Source organism: Otolemur garnettii, unplaced genomic scaffold, assembly GCF_000181295.1.
Source record: "Otolemur garnettii isolate 467f Iridium unplaced genomic scaffold, OtoGar3 scaffold00165, whole genome shotgun sequence".
Taxonomy (NCBI): domain Eukaryota; kingdom Metazoa; phylum Chordata; class Mammalia; order Primates; family Galagidae; genus Otolemur; species Otolemur garnettii.
Window position 1 is genome coordinate 306,322 of NW_003852560.1, and position 14,762 is coordinate 321,083.

General features: G+C 37.1%; 1 protein-coding gene across 1 annotated transcript in view; it reads right to left on the reverse strand.

Moving 5' to 3' along the window:
* The window catches only part of KMO (kynurenine 3-monooxygenase), a 55,930-nt gene that overhangs the window by 16,018 nt on the left and 25,150 nt on the right, over positions 1-14,762 (reverse strand). Inside the window, exons 6-9 of the mRNA XM_003800084.3 lie at positions 10,086-10,173; positions 8,472-8,637; positions 5,256-5,327; positions 4,392-4,513 (exon numbers count right to left, since the gene is read on the reverse strand). Of these exons, the coding sequence (XP_003800132.1) occupies positions 4,392-4,513; positions 5,256-5,327; positions 8,472-8,637; positions 10,086-10,173 (448 nt within the window). The remainder of the gene's footprint in view (positions 1-4,391; positions 4,514-5,255; positions 5,328-8,471; positions 8,638-10,085; positions 10,174-14,762) is intronic.

Sequence of the window (14,762 nt, forward strand, 5' to 3'; positions counted from 1 at the left end):
AGGAGTTGGAGGTTGCTGTGAGCTGTGATGCCATGGCACTCTACCCAGGTGGATAGCTTGAGGCTCTGTCTCAAAAAAAAAAAAAAAAATATATATATATATATAAGAGTGAGACTAAAGGAAGTTAGGAGCAGAAAAAGTATTAAAATCTTGCTCTGCTATAGACTAAATGTTTATGTCCACCTAAAATTCATGTGTTGAAATCCTAAACCCTAATGTGATGATATTGGGGGCTGGGGACTTCGGATGCTGATGAGGTCTTAAGAATGGGGCCTCTCTTAGAAGCCTTCATCAAGAAAACAGAAAGAGAGAAAGTCAGCACCAAATGGGTCATCACAAACAACTGGAAAAGGAAGAACAATTCAACCCCAAACCCAGCAGAAGAAAAGAAATAACCAAAATTAGAGCAAAATTAAATGAAATTGAAAACAAAAGAATCACATTTTAGCCTAACCAACAACAGAAAAGTAAAATCTCAAATAATGTCAATCAGAAATGATAAAGTAGAAATAGCAACAGATACCACATAAATTAAAAAAAAATCTTCAATGATTACTAAAAAAACTCCATTCTCAGAAATACGAAAATCTGGAGGAAATGAACCAATACCAGTAAGTGAGCCACCTTCCTAGACTCAACCAGAAAGAATTAGAAATTTTGAATAAATCTATTTCAAACACTGAAATAGCATCAATTATATAAAGTATCCCCCAAAAGAAAACTTGGGACCAGATATCTTCATGTCAGAATTCTACCAAACCTTCAAAGAGGAACTAGTACTTATATTACATAACCTTTTCTAAAACACAGAAAAAATAGAAGGACTCCTCCCTAACATATTCTTTGAAGCAAATATCACCTTGATCTCCAAACAACGAAAGGCCCTAACAAAGAAAGAAAACTATAGACCAATATTATTAATGAATATCAATGCAAAAATATTCAAAAAGATCCTAGCAAACAGAATTCAATGACACATCAAAAAAATTATATACCACTTATCAAGTTGATTTTATCCCAGGGCTACAAGGTTGGTTTAATATACATAAATGTATAAATATAAAACCCCACATAAATAAAATAAAAAACAAAAACCAGACCATATGATTCTATCAATTGGTGCAGAAAAAGCTTTTGATAATATCCAGCATCCTTTCATGAGTAGAACACTTAAGAATATAGACTTAGATGGGACATTTCTTCAACTGATAGAAGCCATCAACCACAAACCCACAGCCAATATCACTGAAAGGAGTAAAATTGACAATATTTCCACTCAGATCTGGAACTAGACAAGGATGCCCATTGTCACCATTGTGATTCAACATAGTACTGAAAGTCCTAGACCCTGCAATCAGGCAAGAGAAGGGGATCAAGGGTATTCAAATGGGGTCAGAGGTGATCAAACTCTCATTCTTAGCAGATGACATGATCTTATACATGGAAAACCCAAGGGAGTCAACTACAAAGCTCTTAGAAGCAATCAAGGAATATAGTAGTGTCTCAGGATGCTAAATCAATACTTACAGATCAGTAACTTTTATATCTACCAACAATACCCAAACCAAAAATATAGTCAAGGACTCTATTCCTTTTACAGTAGCACCAAAGAAGATGAAATACCTGGGAATTTATCTAACAAAGGGCATGAAAGATCTCTTTAAAAAGAGAATTATAAAACCCTGAGACAAGAAATAACAGAAGATGTTAACAAATGGGAAAACATACCATACTCATGGCTGGGAAGAATCAACATTGTTAAAATGTCCATACGACCCAAAGCAATCTATAGATTTAATGCAATCCCTATCAAAGAACTAATGCCATACTTTAAAGAACTTGAAAAAACAGTACTTTATTTTATAGGGAATCAGGCAAAAACTCAAATAGCCAATACATTACCTAGAAATAAAAACAAATCTGGAGGCATCACATTATCAGACTTCAGGTTATAGTACAAATCTATAGCCATCAAAGTAGCATGGTACTGGCACAGAAGCAGAGATATAGACCTATGTAATAGAATAGAGAATCTAGAGATGAACCCAGCGACTTATTGTCATTTGATGTTTGATAAGCCTAACAAAAACACACACTGGGGAAAAGAATCCTTGTTTAACAAATGGCGCTGAGAGAACTGGCTAGCAACCTGTAGAAGGCTGAAACTGGACCCTTAACTTTGCCACTAAGAAAAATAGATTCTCACTGGATAAAAGATTTAAATATAAGACATGAAACTATAAAAATTCTAGAAGAGAGTGCAGAGAAAATACTTGAATACATTGGCTTCGGAAAATATTTTATTAGGAGGACTCCCCTGGCAACTGAAGCAACACCAAAAATATACTATTGGGATCTGATCAAGCTGAAAAACTTCTGCACTGCTAAGTGCACTAGAAACACATAGCCTTTGGAATGGGATTTTGGCAGGTTATGATTCTGACAAAGGTCTGATAACTAGAATCTACAGAGAATTCAAAGTAATCAATGAGAAAAGAACAAACCCCATTTCTTTGTGGGCAAGAGACTTGAACAGAAACTTCTCTGAAGATAGCAGGCAAATGGCCTACAAACACATGAAAAAATACTTATCATCTTTATTCATCAGAGAAATGCAGATCAAAACCACTTTGAGGTATCACCTAACTCCAGTAAGATTAGCCCACATCAAAAAATCCCTAAACTGCAGATGTTGGCATGGATGTGGAGAGAAGGGAACACTTCTATACTGCTGGTGGGACTGCAAACTAATGCAGCCTTTTTGGAAAAAAGTATGGTGAATGCTCAAGGAACTAAAAGTTGACCTACCATTTGATCCTGCAATTCTATTACTAGGTATCTACCCAGAAGAACAAAAATAATTTTAACACAAAGAAATTTGCACTAGAATATTTATTGAAGCCCAATTCATGATTGCCAAGTTGTAGGAGCAGCCCAAACGGCCAACAACACATGAATGGATTAACAAATTGTGATATATTTATACCATGGAATACCATGTATCCATAAAAAAGATAGAGACTTTACATCTTTTATGTTTACCTAGATGGAGTTGGAACATATTCTTCATAGAAAAGTATGTCAAGAATGGAAAAAAGACTATCCAATATTGAGTAATACTCAATATTATTACAAAGCCAATATATAATCACTTGCATATTCACATGAATAATAAAACACAAATATAGTATAGAGAGGAGGGGAGAGAAGGGCAGGGGAGATGGTGAGTGAAGGGAAGATTTTTGGGGGGAGTGTCTCACCTAATGTGCACAATGCAAGGGTACATTTTAAAATGACTAAGAACACATTATAAATGTCTTACCACAAAAAACAAGTATGTGACGTGATGGTTATGTTAATCAGTTTGATTTAAGCATTCCACATTGTATATCTGATCATCACATTGTACCCCATAAATGTATATTGTTATGATTTAATAAAAGTTAAAATTTTTTAAAAGAGTAGAACCTCTTGTGAATGGGATCAGTGTCCGTATAAAAGGGACCCCCAGAGAGAGCCTATGTCCTTTCCACCCTATGAGGCCACAGTAAAAGAACTACCACCAATGAACCAAGAAATGGAACCTCACCAGGCACTGGATCTGCCGGTGACCTGATCTTGGACTTCCTGACCTCCAGAATGTGAGCAATAGATTGCTGTCATTTATAAGCCACCCAGTCTATGGTAATTTGCTGTTAAATCCTGAACTGACTAAGACTTTTTGTTTCTGCAACATTGCGTTGCCTCCATGAAGACACAAGGGAAACAGAAATTGAGCTGGATTCCAGGAGGGAGAGACAGTGGGAACAGAGGCAGTGAATGAGAATAAATGGCAGAGTCCATATGGAAGCTGACATGGGCTAGAGGAGCAGCAGATCATAAATCAGACAATCAGCTATCAACTGTGTGGTACTTAATCTGTATGAGGCCCTGTGCTGAGTGATTAGCAGGCATGATCTCATTTAGTTCTCAACCCTTTCAGGTAGGTATTATTATCAGCCATTTACCACAAAGGGCCTGAAACATAGGAAAGCTTAAGTGGCTTGTGAGTGTTGGATCTGAGACCTGAGGCTGCCAGACAAATCTGCTGAGCTTAATATTTGTGTATCTACCAATAGGAAAAAACAGTCTGTCTCTCTGTCCACCAAAGCCTAGGGACGTCAGTGGATTGTCTTTCCAGAGAAACTGGCCATGACATGGGTTTTCTTGGAATTCTTGCTCACAGCACAGCAGCCACTTAGATTTTTGCTCTAACACAGGCCTCTGTCCAGGTCACTGCATGATCCATCAGGTTTGACCAAAACTGAAATAAGATGGATAACTTTCTTTTTGAATTTGGAATAATGCAAATCAATAGAGCTAAAGGCACAATTGCACATCTTGAAACTTACTCTCCAATGAGAGGGATGGCATCTGGAAAGTACTTCTGGAAGAAATCCAGCACATCATTACTGGTTAGAAGTTTTTCATACTCTTCAAAGGGCATGAACAAAGTGCACGTGAACGATTTGTTCTGTGAGAAGAGGAACAGAGTGAGAAGGAATAGGGGGCCAGGTGATTTGACCCTGTAGTTAGATCCCCAAATTGCAGGGCTTCTTGCTGTGACCAAGGGGCTCTTGGAAAGAATGTCCAATCACCCAGGAAAGGCACTATCGCTTTGTTTCCAAAGAACAACTCTGCCAAGTGGCAGAGGTCTCCTGGTTATTAGGAAAATTTCTACACTGTAAACTCTCCATTTTCACAAGGCAAAAACTACACTCTTTGTATTACTCATAGGGTGATTGGATTTGATATCTTCTCTTTTACTTCCTTTTAAGACACTATTAGTAGGCATTGGATCCCAGGACAAATAGCAACTAACCAGAGAAATAGGTAGGAAAAAGCCCAAGGGTTTAATGAAAGAAAATCCATGTTCTTTTTTGATAATGTATATTGCAATATCCTAGAGACTTTAAAGGTGGAAGTATTTCCTAATATTTAACTTAAATCTCTTTGGCTTCTTTGGAGTGCCATTTCCTCCCACACTATCTTTGGTGGAGATGATGGCACCACACACAAACTCCCATTGTTCATTGATGTGAGTTAAAGCAGTCAAAGCAGATAATCAGAAGCCCTTCCTAAGGAACCCTAAAATCTATAATCATTAAATAGATTACACAGTGAAAAGATCAGTTAGGTGTACACAAGGTAAGTCCAAAAGTAACAAAAAAATTAATTCTAGATGCAAAATTAGTTAATAAGAGGTTCTATACTACCATGTTGGGAAGTGCAATCATCATAAAGGTATTTCGAGGCCAAATATGCAGATAGTTGGGTTCCATGGCAAACTACAAGAAAGAAAGCATATGTGTTTGATTAGTGCTTAATATAGTACATTATAAAACTAACTTTTCTTTGTAATTGCTTCCATAGTAATTTAAACCAGTAACACAGGCATAGTGACCTGCATATCTATTACTATATTAAGTATTAGTTGCCTTGGAAAATATTTGCCTCCTGTCCTTGTAAACTCAACCTTAGGTGGGTTTTTTACACCAGGTATAATTCAAAATTTGAGAACACAGTAAATATGTTGTCACTTCTCTCTCACACACTCTCTTTCTACACACACACACTTAAAAAAATAGATATATATATATAAAATATAAATGTGACTAGGTATATATATAATACTATTTTACTTCATTTTTTGCCTTATTTTGTACTTATTTATACTGGACAGAAAAGTCTTACATTTAAATTTCATGAGCCAAAATCAAAATTTCACCAAAAAGTTTAAAAATATATATATAGTGATAAGATATTCTTGGCTCGGTGCCTGTGGCTCAAGCGGCTAAGGCACCAGCCACATACACCTAAGGTGGCAGGTTCGAATCCCCAGCCTGTGCCCGCCAAACAACAATGATGGCTGCAACCAAAAAAAAAAAAATGGCCGGGCGTTGTGGCGGGCACTTGTGGTCCCAGCTACTTGAGAGGCTGAGGCAGGAGACTCACTTGAGCCTTGGAGGTTGCTGTGAGCTGTGATGCCATGGCACTCTACCCAGGGGGATAGCTTGAGGCTCCGTCTCAAAAAAAAAAAAAAGATATTCTTATCCTTTATTTCCTAAAACATAAATCGGACAGATGAGACTTGTCTCCTCAGTGACTCCCCTTTAATGCCTACAGCAGCCTGAGTGAGAGTTGATTGCTGGGTAGACAAATTGACCCAAAGACCCAATTGACCCAAACTCTTGAAAGTTCCCAGGGGATCTTCCATGTATATTACATACGTAAAAATGTCAATCAATTTTCCAAGTATTTCAAATTGGTGCTACTTTCTACAAATAATGAGAGAGTACCTTCCAAGTGTATCTGACCTAGTAAGGAGACAGAAACAGCATGGTCTACCTAATGGTCTCACTGTATTTTAGTTATATGTGTGTTAGAAGGAGGAATCATGCTTTCCTTGCTTTTTCAGCCCCAAAGAAAAGTTGACACAAACAGAAATAAACAAGTGCATATCTCTTTGACCTCAGAGGTCTTCTTGAGCTGTTCAATAGGCAAGATGATACATATGAAGAGCCAAATTTTTAACAGCAAGGTCAGTGGTAGGAAAACAGTGAGTGTCAAATCAGAAGTATAGGAAATAAAAACTTGGCAGGCAAGACCTTGCAGGTCTGGAGTGGATAAAACAAAGAATTCATATAGAAGAGGAAAGCGTAGATGAGGTAAGATGGGAAGGATAGTGGCTTCGGGCAGGGTGAACTTGCTAAGTGAAATGGGGGCGGCATAGGTGAGCCCAGTGTTTCAGGTGGACATCCTTGCTTTTCTCCTTTGCTATCTTTTGATCACTTCTACAATCTTTTATGTTTCCAAATGTAAGGAAGGGAAGAGAAATGACAGCTGAAACCAATTTCATTTACTGCAATATTAAAGATTAGAACTGCTGATTAAAACCAAGTTGGAAGATACTATGTACCTCCTGTCTTCCTCATAGTCACAGAAGATGGTTTATGCATCATTTTGATATAGCAAATATGAAACCAAGAATATGCTGATGTACCCATGCACGGCATGACCATGGAAAACAATTCTCTAAAATCTCACCTTCTTTATTAATAAGTTGTAGTGTCAATAAATATCTTTATCTAATAGCAATTCCACATCCAAGCGTGGCATGAGCCCCATTGGTCTCCTTACCACAAGTCCCTTCAAACATAAAGTCTAAGCCAGAATAATATGCTGGATTTGCAAAAGCAGCTTTAAGGTGAGCCTTCTACACAATTCCCAAAGGAGCCATCCACCTAATCTCTTACCCCCCACTCCATCCATCAGAGATGGAATGCAAATGTCTACTGCATACATTACATTTTAAAAAAGAGAAAAGGAAAAGAAAAAAGTCAGAAAAATAACAAAATGTAATAGGATTAGATTGGGACCACATCAAAAGATTCCCATATCTGGGTCACATTGCTATGTCAAAATGGTGTTTCTTAGAAGAGTGGAGACTTAGCCTTTAAAATCACTAATCATTGCTACTTGTTATGTGTACCAAGAAAATAAAAGATGATCTTAAATATTTAGCAAGTACAATTCTTCTTAAGTCTAAAACACTTTTTCAATGGAATTCTAAATATTATCTCATCATTAGAGTTATCAGATCCTGGGCCAGAAGAACAGGATCCACCCGAAAATGATACAATAAGCTTTGAGGAATTAGTGAATATATTTTGACCAGGAAGAAAAGAATAGAAAGGCAATCTGGATTACACTGGCTGGCCCAGTTTGTTAGCACATAACACCACTATCTCAAAGCGAGCAACTATTTTACAGACCTCTGGATTTCAGATAGGATAGATTAAATAAGATGTTTTATAAGAAAATCAAGTACTTAAAGTTGTTTACTTATCCTTACATCTAAGTCAATATCCTTATTGCTTCTCTTAGCATTTTAATTTTCCTTAACAAACCTGTACATTTATTTGCTTATGAAATATACAAATTTACGTAGCCCTTATCTGCCTCCAGTCACAGATGGTTTAACAATAAGATTGAGGAAATGAAAAAAACACAATGGAAATCTCTTTGCAACAATTTACTAGTCATTCTATTTAATAACTATTACTTGATCTAATCCTAGTTATGAGACCTCTGAATTGTGAGTACACTGGAGAATTGATTCCCCCCAATTTTATTTTTATATCAGGAGAATGTAGATAAATAACATTATGATGTAACACAAATCCCCTGTGTGTTTCCAGTAGGGTGGTTGTAACTCTTTCTTTTTATTCAAGAAAGCATATCAAAAAATAAGGAATGAGAATAATATGAGAGAGATACTTACCTATCTAATGTATTATTAATTGCAAAGCTCTTGTGACAGATCTCAAAAGTGATCTAGGGTTGCTACTGAGAACCACTGCACTCGGAAGGGCTTCTCCATGTGTGCAGGAGGAGGGCTGTGGAAAGAGACAGAAAAGGGGAGGACTTACGTCTCCATGCTTAGGTGGAATGGTTAACTCCATGTACCCATGAGGAATGTATTTCTGACTGTAATCAAAACGAGGTTTCTTTATGAGGTAGGTTCTGACAGTTGAATAGGCTCCATCACACCCTACGATGAGGTCATAAGTGACATCTTTAAGGACTTTGTCAGATCTGAAAAATAGAACAAACCATCCTAAATGAGTAATTTTAGTGGTGATAATAACAATGTACCTCTACCTGGGTATGACAAGTGGTGGCTCAATGAGTAGCTTAGAAAAACTCACTGTTACACATCTGACTTAGAGTCACTTGATACAAGATTAAAATCAAAACACTTGTCCCAGTCATGAGTTTGCTTATGAGAATTGCACATAACTGTACTGATTAATAAAGACACGTGAGGCCTCAGAAGTGTGACGAAGAGTTGAACTCGGCATGAAGGAAGAGAACCTTGGAAAGAGGGCAAAGTATTGCCAATGTGTGGATAAACAACGTGTCCACCCAGTCCATGTGTGTGAATGAATGTGCATGGACAGCCTCAGGGATGTGGGCAGAATTTTATAGGAGCAAAACATTTGGCTTGCAAAGAGGCTACCAGAGGATAAGCTTAAGAAAAGAATACAACACAGGGGGTGAAAGGCAGGAGGAGAGGAAGAGAATTTTGAATTTTAAGACCAAAGGTTTCTATATACTATTCTGGCAAAAGGGAGAAAATGAATTTTTCTGTTAGGAGGAAGAAGTATGCAGAGTGGCAATTTAAAAAAACCTTATGCTCAGTTTGAAGTGGAGGGGGAAAGTGAAAGGGAAGGGAAAGCAGAGACCAGGCAGTAACAACAGCTACACAGGCAGGGTGGGAGCCCAGAGGTCTGTCCTGCAGCAGAGAGAGGAAAGACAGACTCTAAGGGCAGCAGGGAGTAACAGAGACTGGGCAGTGTTTATAGATTTAATGAGAGAAAATAGGAAAAAAGAACATAAATTATCCTAACTATCAGGGTGACAGTACTAGGGGAAGACAGAAATGGGACATGTTTTAGGAGAAATATATGATCATGGTTTTAGTTGTGCTTGAGATAACGGCAAGATGTTCTGAGAAGTAGTTAACATTAGTTGATTAGGACTTCGTTAAGGATTGAGAATGAAGAAAGAGACCTGGCCCAGAGATGTTAACCCTAGAGACATGAGTTTACGAGGGATTGCTGAACTCATGACTGTGAATTCACAGCATCCCTCGAGTGGGAGATGAGGCTAGGAACTTTAGAGGAAATCAGATAAGGTGAGGAGGGGCAGAGAAATAGCAGCTGGAAAGAGAACAGGAGAAGCAAGGTGGTGGGGTTACTTATTTTAAGGGAAGAGAGAATGTGAAGTAGAGTTAAGTCACCAGTTTCAAATACTGTAGAAAGGGGAGAGAGCCCGAGAATTTAGAAGAATCAAGGGTGTTGGTACCCAGAAGATACCTAGGGTCTATTTATAAATCCAAACTCCATGAATCTAAAAACTACATGAATTACTCTTTTACAAAGAGTTAAATGATTGAAAGAGTCCCAAAGAACAAACTTTACAGACACAATTCTCTGCTCTAAGCCTTTACCCCTGAAGTCAAAAACCTGACCCGCGATTACCCAAGAACTGTGATCATTCCTTCCTCAGGATTACATTTTAACAGCTTGTGGCCAAAGTGCACCTTCACATTGGGGTATTTCTCAACAGCTGAGGAAACAAAGAAAGAAGGCAAATAGGAATGAAATTTCAATTTTTGTGTCACTTAAACTGAGATATCAATCACTTTCTGGGAATAGTATGATAGAGATATATATTTCTATGTATAAATAAATTAGTTTAAATGATAAATTTGAAAACCACTTGGCTAATGTTCCAGTATAATTTGGTAGGAAAATAGATGAATAAAAATAGACTATCTTCATCTCAAAAAAGAAATCCAACTAATTCTATTGTACAAACTCTTGCATCACTATAATTATTAGCACATTGGAAAAGAAGCATCACATATTTCAAAAATTGCCACTAATTTAAGGATTTATTTGTGATTGGAATATTTAGCCAAATTCTATTCTTCATGTTATGTATGTCTCTGTAACTTTTTTTAGCAATGTTTTGGACTTCTGATCCAATTCGTCACAAATGCAGATTATTAATACTAAGTTTCTTTGAAATCAAACACTGGAATAGTCCAGGGGAAAGAAGCTTTGAAACTTCTTAATAAATAGCACCAAATTATTTTAGTGATTTTTCTATCTTGCCTGCTATCAATCTATACAGTTGAGTGAATTTCATTTCTTGAAGAATTAATCATGTTATTATAATAGCAAAATATGATTTTTGTCTCTATTGATGCTTATGAATAGATCTATAACTACAGCCTATTATTATTCTTAAAGGTACAAATCAGGATACAGGTGTTAGAGCTGGAATAGACCTCAGAGATGGTTCAAAACCCTTCGTCTTATAAGGGAATAACCAAGATGCTGGAAGGAGAGGTAAGATGGCTGACATCACACAAAGTAAAAAATTAAGAACTAAACTCAGCAAATTGTATACATGAATTGTGTACAACTTTTTGTACACCATTTCAAAGAAATTCAAAAGAAAAGAATGTTGAATTTGAAAAAAAAGTTCAGGAAAATAAGCCAGGGGTTCCAACTTCTAACTCAGCCTCCCTTCTTCATGTCCCGTTTCCTCTTATTCTGTTCTGTTGTGTCTGAGTTTGATTTAGGGTATGGTGATTTTAACTTTCTTCAATATAGAATTTTCAGTTTTAGAATATTAAACTATTCTAAAGAGAGACTTAAAGCTAAAGAAATTTATCTATGTATAAGAATTATTGGGCCGAGTGCAGTGGCTCTCACACCTGTAATTCTAGCACCCTGGGAGGCTGAGGCAGGTGGACTGCTTTAGCTCAGGAGTTCAAGACCAATCTGAGAAGAGCAAGACACTGTCTCTAAAAATAGCCAGGCATTTTGGCAGGCACCTATAGTCCCAGCTACTTGGGAGGCTGAGGCAAGAGAATCACTGGAGTTCAAGAGTTGAAGTTGCTGTGAGCTATGACACCATGACACTCTACCAAGGGTGACAAACTGAGACTCTGTCTCAAAAAAAAAAAAAAATATTTTGGAAAATAATTAGAAAAAACAGAGTTTTAGCTCGTACAGTAAGGCAGTGGTCCTGACTTTTCTGGCCCCGAGGACCAGATTCACAGAAGACTTTTTCTGCAGATTCTGGGAGCAATTGTGAGCTGCTGTAAATACAGATGAAGCTGTTTCACTTGATCACCTGCTGCTCACCTCCTGATGTGTGACCTCATTCCTAAGTTAAGACAATGTTTCCACCAATAAATTGGGAGGTTGGCAGAGCTCTGTTGCTGGCTCCTAACAGGCCAGGGACCAATACTAGGGTTGGGAACTGCAGTGCTAAAGTTATCTTTTAGAAACAAAAAAGGTGTTTGTGAAATAAACTTTTTTTAAAATTATTTTTATTTTTTACACACATATAGAGTATTACATCCCAATGTTTTTTCACAGAGTATTAGTCCTGGTGTATGTTCCCTAAAAGAAACTATTCCCTGGTCATCAAAGATAGTAGTGAAATCCTGAATACTCTACTCTGTCTTGGGCTGTACTACCCTGGTATCCAGCCACATGTGGCTGTTGAATGCTTCAAATGTGGCCAGTCTGAACTGAGATATGCTATTTGCACTGGATCTTGGCAAATTAGAACAAAAATACATATGCAAAAAGCATGCCAGTGAGTCATGAATAGCTCTCATATTGACCACAGATTGAAAGGGTAATATTTTGGGTATGTCAGGTGAAAATACCTTATTAAAATTAATTTCATCTGTTTCTTTTTAGTTTTCTTTTTTAGCATAGTCAACATAAAGTTGAAAATTATACATGTGTCTGGCACTGGTGGCACATGCTGGGACAGTGCAGCTCTGGGAAGTAGTAAAAGCCCTGAGAAGTATTGGAGGAAAAATAAACTCAGAATTTGTTGATGCTGGATTTGGCAAACTTATTTGGCCACATATACTACGTTTGTTTTATTTTACTAAACAGTGATTAATATCTCACAGAATAGCCCATGAACCATGAAACAATCCTACATGAAATGCTGATGCAAGGAAATGATTTGGTGGCGATGTTTTCACAGGAGGGATTGTTCATTTAGGGAGGAATGAACATTGATAACCGATTAGATATGTGGAATGAGCAGCTGACACATGGGATGCCTTGTAAAGAAACAAAGAACTTTATATGCCTAACAAATTTAAGGAGTTAGAGGTTCAGCTTCATTTTATTGACATACTATGGCATTTATGAAATTGCATGCCATACAGCATATTTCCAGTGAAAAACAATTAGGCTAACTTCTGATGTGTGTACCAAGATTGTACTTTTTTAATGCTTTAGCTCCTTAGGATTTTTATAGATACTTTTATAGATAGTACTGGAGGCAGAAAGGCAGTACAGTATGCAGTTTGGAATAAATAGACTCAAATTTAAATCTAGATTCTACCACTTGTCAGGTGTGATATAAACTCTCTAAATCTTCCTTTTACCACTTGTAAAATAGAGATTATAAATAACTATAATCTCATATAGTTGTTGGGAAGGTTATGCAAATCAGTGCAGATAAGACATTTAACAGTGCCTGGTCCCTCAATGAATGTTCACTGTTATTTTTATCTTAATAAATTCAGATGATGCTGAAAGAAGGGTGACTGAGGTCTACTGTACTGTGTTTTTAAAAAGCTATTTTGTGATTCTTTTGCTTTCTTTAAGATCAACATGAATAGGGACTGGGTGTCATGGTTTATGCCTATAATCCCAGCATTTGGGGAGGCCAGGAGTGTGAGACCAGCCTGGGCAACACAGCAAGACCCTGACTCTACAAAAAAAATTTTAAAAATTCATTTAAAAAATCAACACAAATATATCTTTCAGACTGCTCCAAATTTACAAATCTACCTATCGAAAAGACAGTTTTATAAATATAACCAAAAATTAGAATACTAAATCCTTGAATTTCCCCATTCCCTCATTGCATTTCTCCTTCCATTCAATTCCATTCCTTTCCATTCCATTCAACAGACACATGGCAACTTAACTGTGAGAAGACTGCAGAGAAACAAAGGGAAATCATGTTGGAACTCTGCTCTCCAAGGATCAGAGGCTACTTAACTACATCAAGAGTGATTGGTTTAAAAGACGGTAGAAATACTTAAGCAGCGTGCTTTCCTGGGCATGAATCTGTGTGGTATACATACTGAAGAAGAGGAAAAGGTACTATAATTTAGGCTTAAATTTAGTTAAGGGCTCCATGGAGTATGATTGGATTTATTCATTTATTTTTATTTGTTTTGCAACTTTTTTTTTAAATTTCAGGATAATATGAAGGCACAATCAAGTCACAATTGAATTTGTTAGGTAGAGTCCCTCTTGTAGTTATGTCCTGCACTCAAAAGATGTGTCAGATACCCCTACATTGGGCATTCAGTGGGCCCACCCATTCAGTGGGCAAACCACCCCTCTTTTTTCCCCCTTCCTCATTCCCTTTCCCCTCAACTTGAATTGAAATTATTAACCAATTTATAAATTTAATTTGCAAGTGACTTTTCCATTAATGAGTGGGTCTTTGTAGTTACTAAAATTTTAAAAAATCAGGGTTTTATTTTAAATCTTTTACTTTCTCAATTTCCTGTACTTCTTATCTGCTCTCCTGCTAATTTTATGAGTCTATCCCCTCCCTCTAATCACACTGCTATAGCTTTACTCCAGGGCCTTATTTCTGGGCTCAGGATTGTAGAAATTCCCCCTGGATTGCAGGCCTGGACTGCTGTTCATCTTTCTGAAAGGCAAATGTAATCATGTCCTTTGGCAAATTAATTATCTGTCTTTCCACTAGACTGTGAGTTTTTCATCAAAGACTGAACACCCATTCATTCCCAGTGCCTAGGAGACAATAGGAATGCAGTAAACGTTAAATGATTTTAGATGATTGTTAAAATGAAAAAGCGTGGGCAGTGTCTATGGCTCAAAGGAGTAGGGCGCCGGCCCCATATACTGGAGGTGGCGGGTTCAAACCTGGCCCTGGCCAAAATCCGCAAAATAAAATAAAATAAAATGAAAAAGTGACGCTGGAGGCTGTATTTCTACTACTCTTCAAGAAGGACTTTGTAACGTTCATAGTCTTGCCCTTTATAACTCATAAGAAGGATTAGTGGATGTGAAATAGAAGTTTTCAAAAGGAGATAGACTTATGGCCAACAAACATGAAAAAAA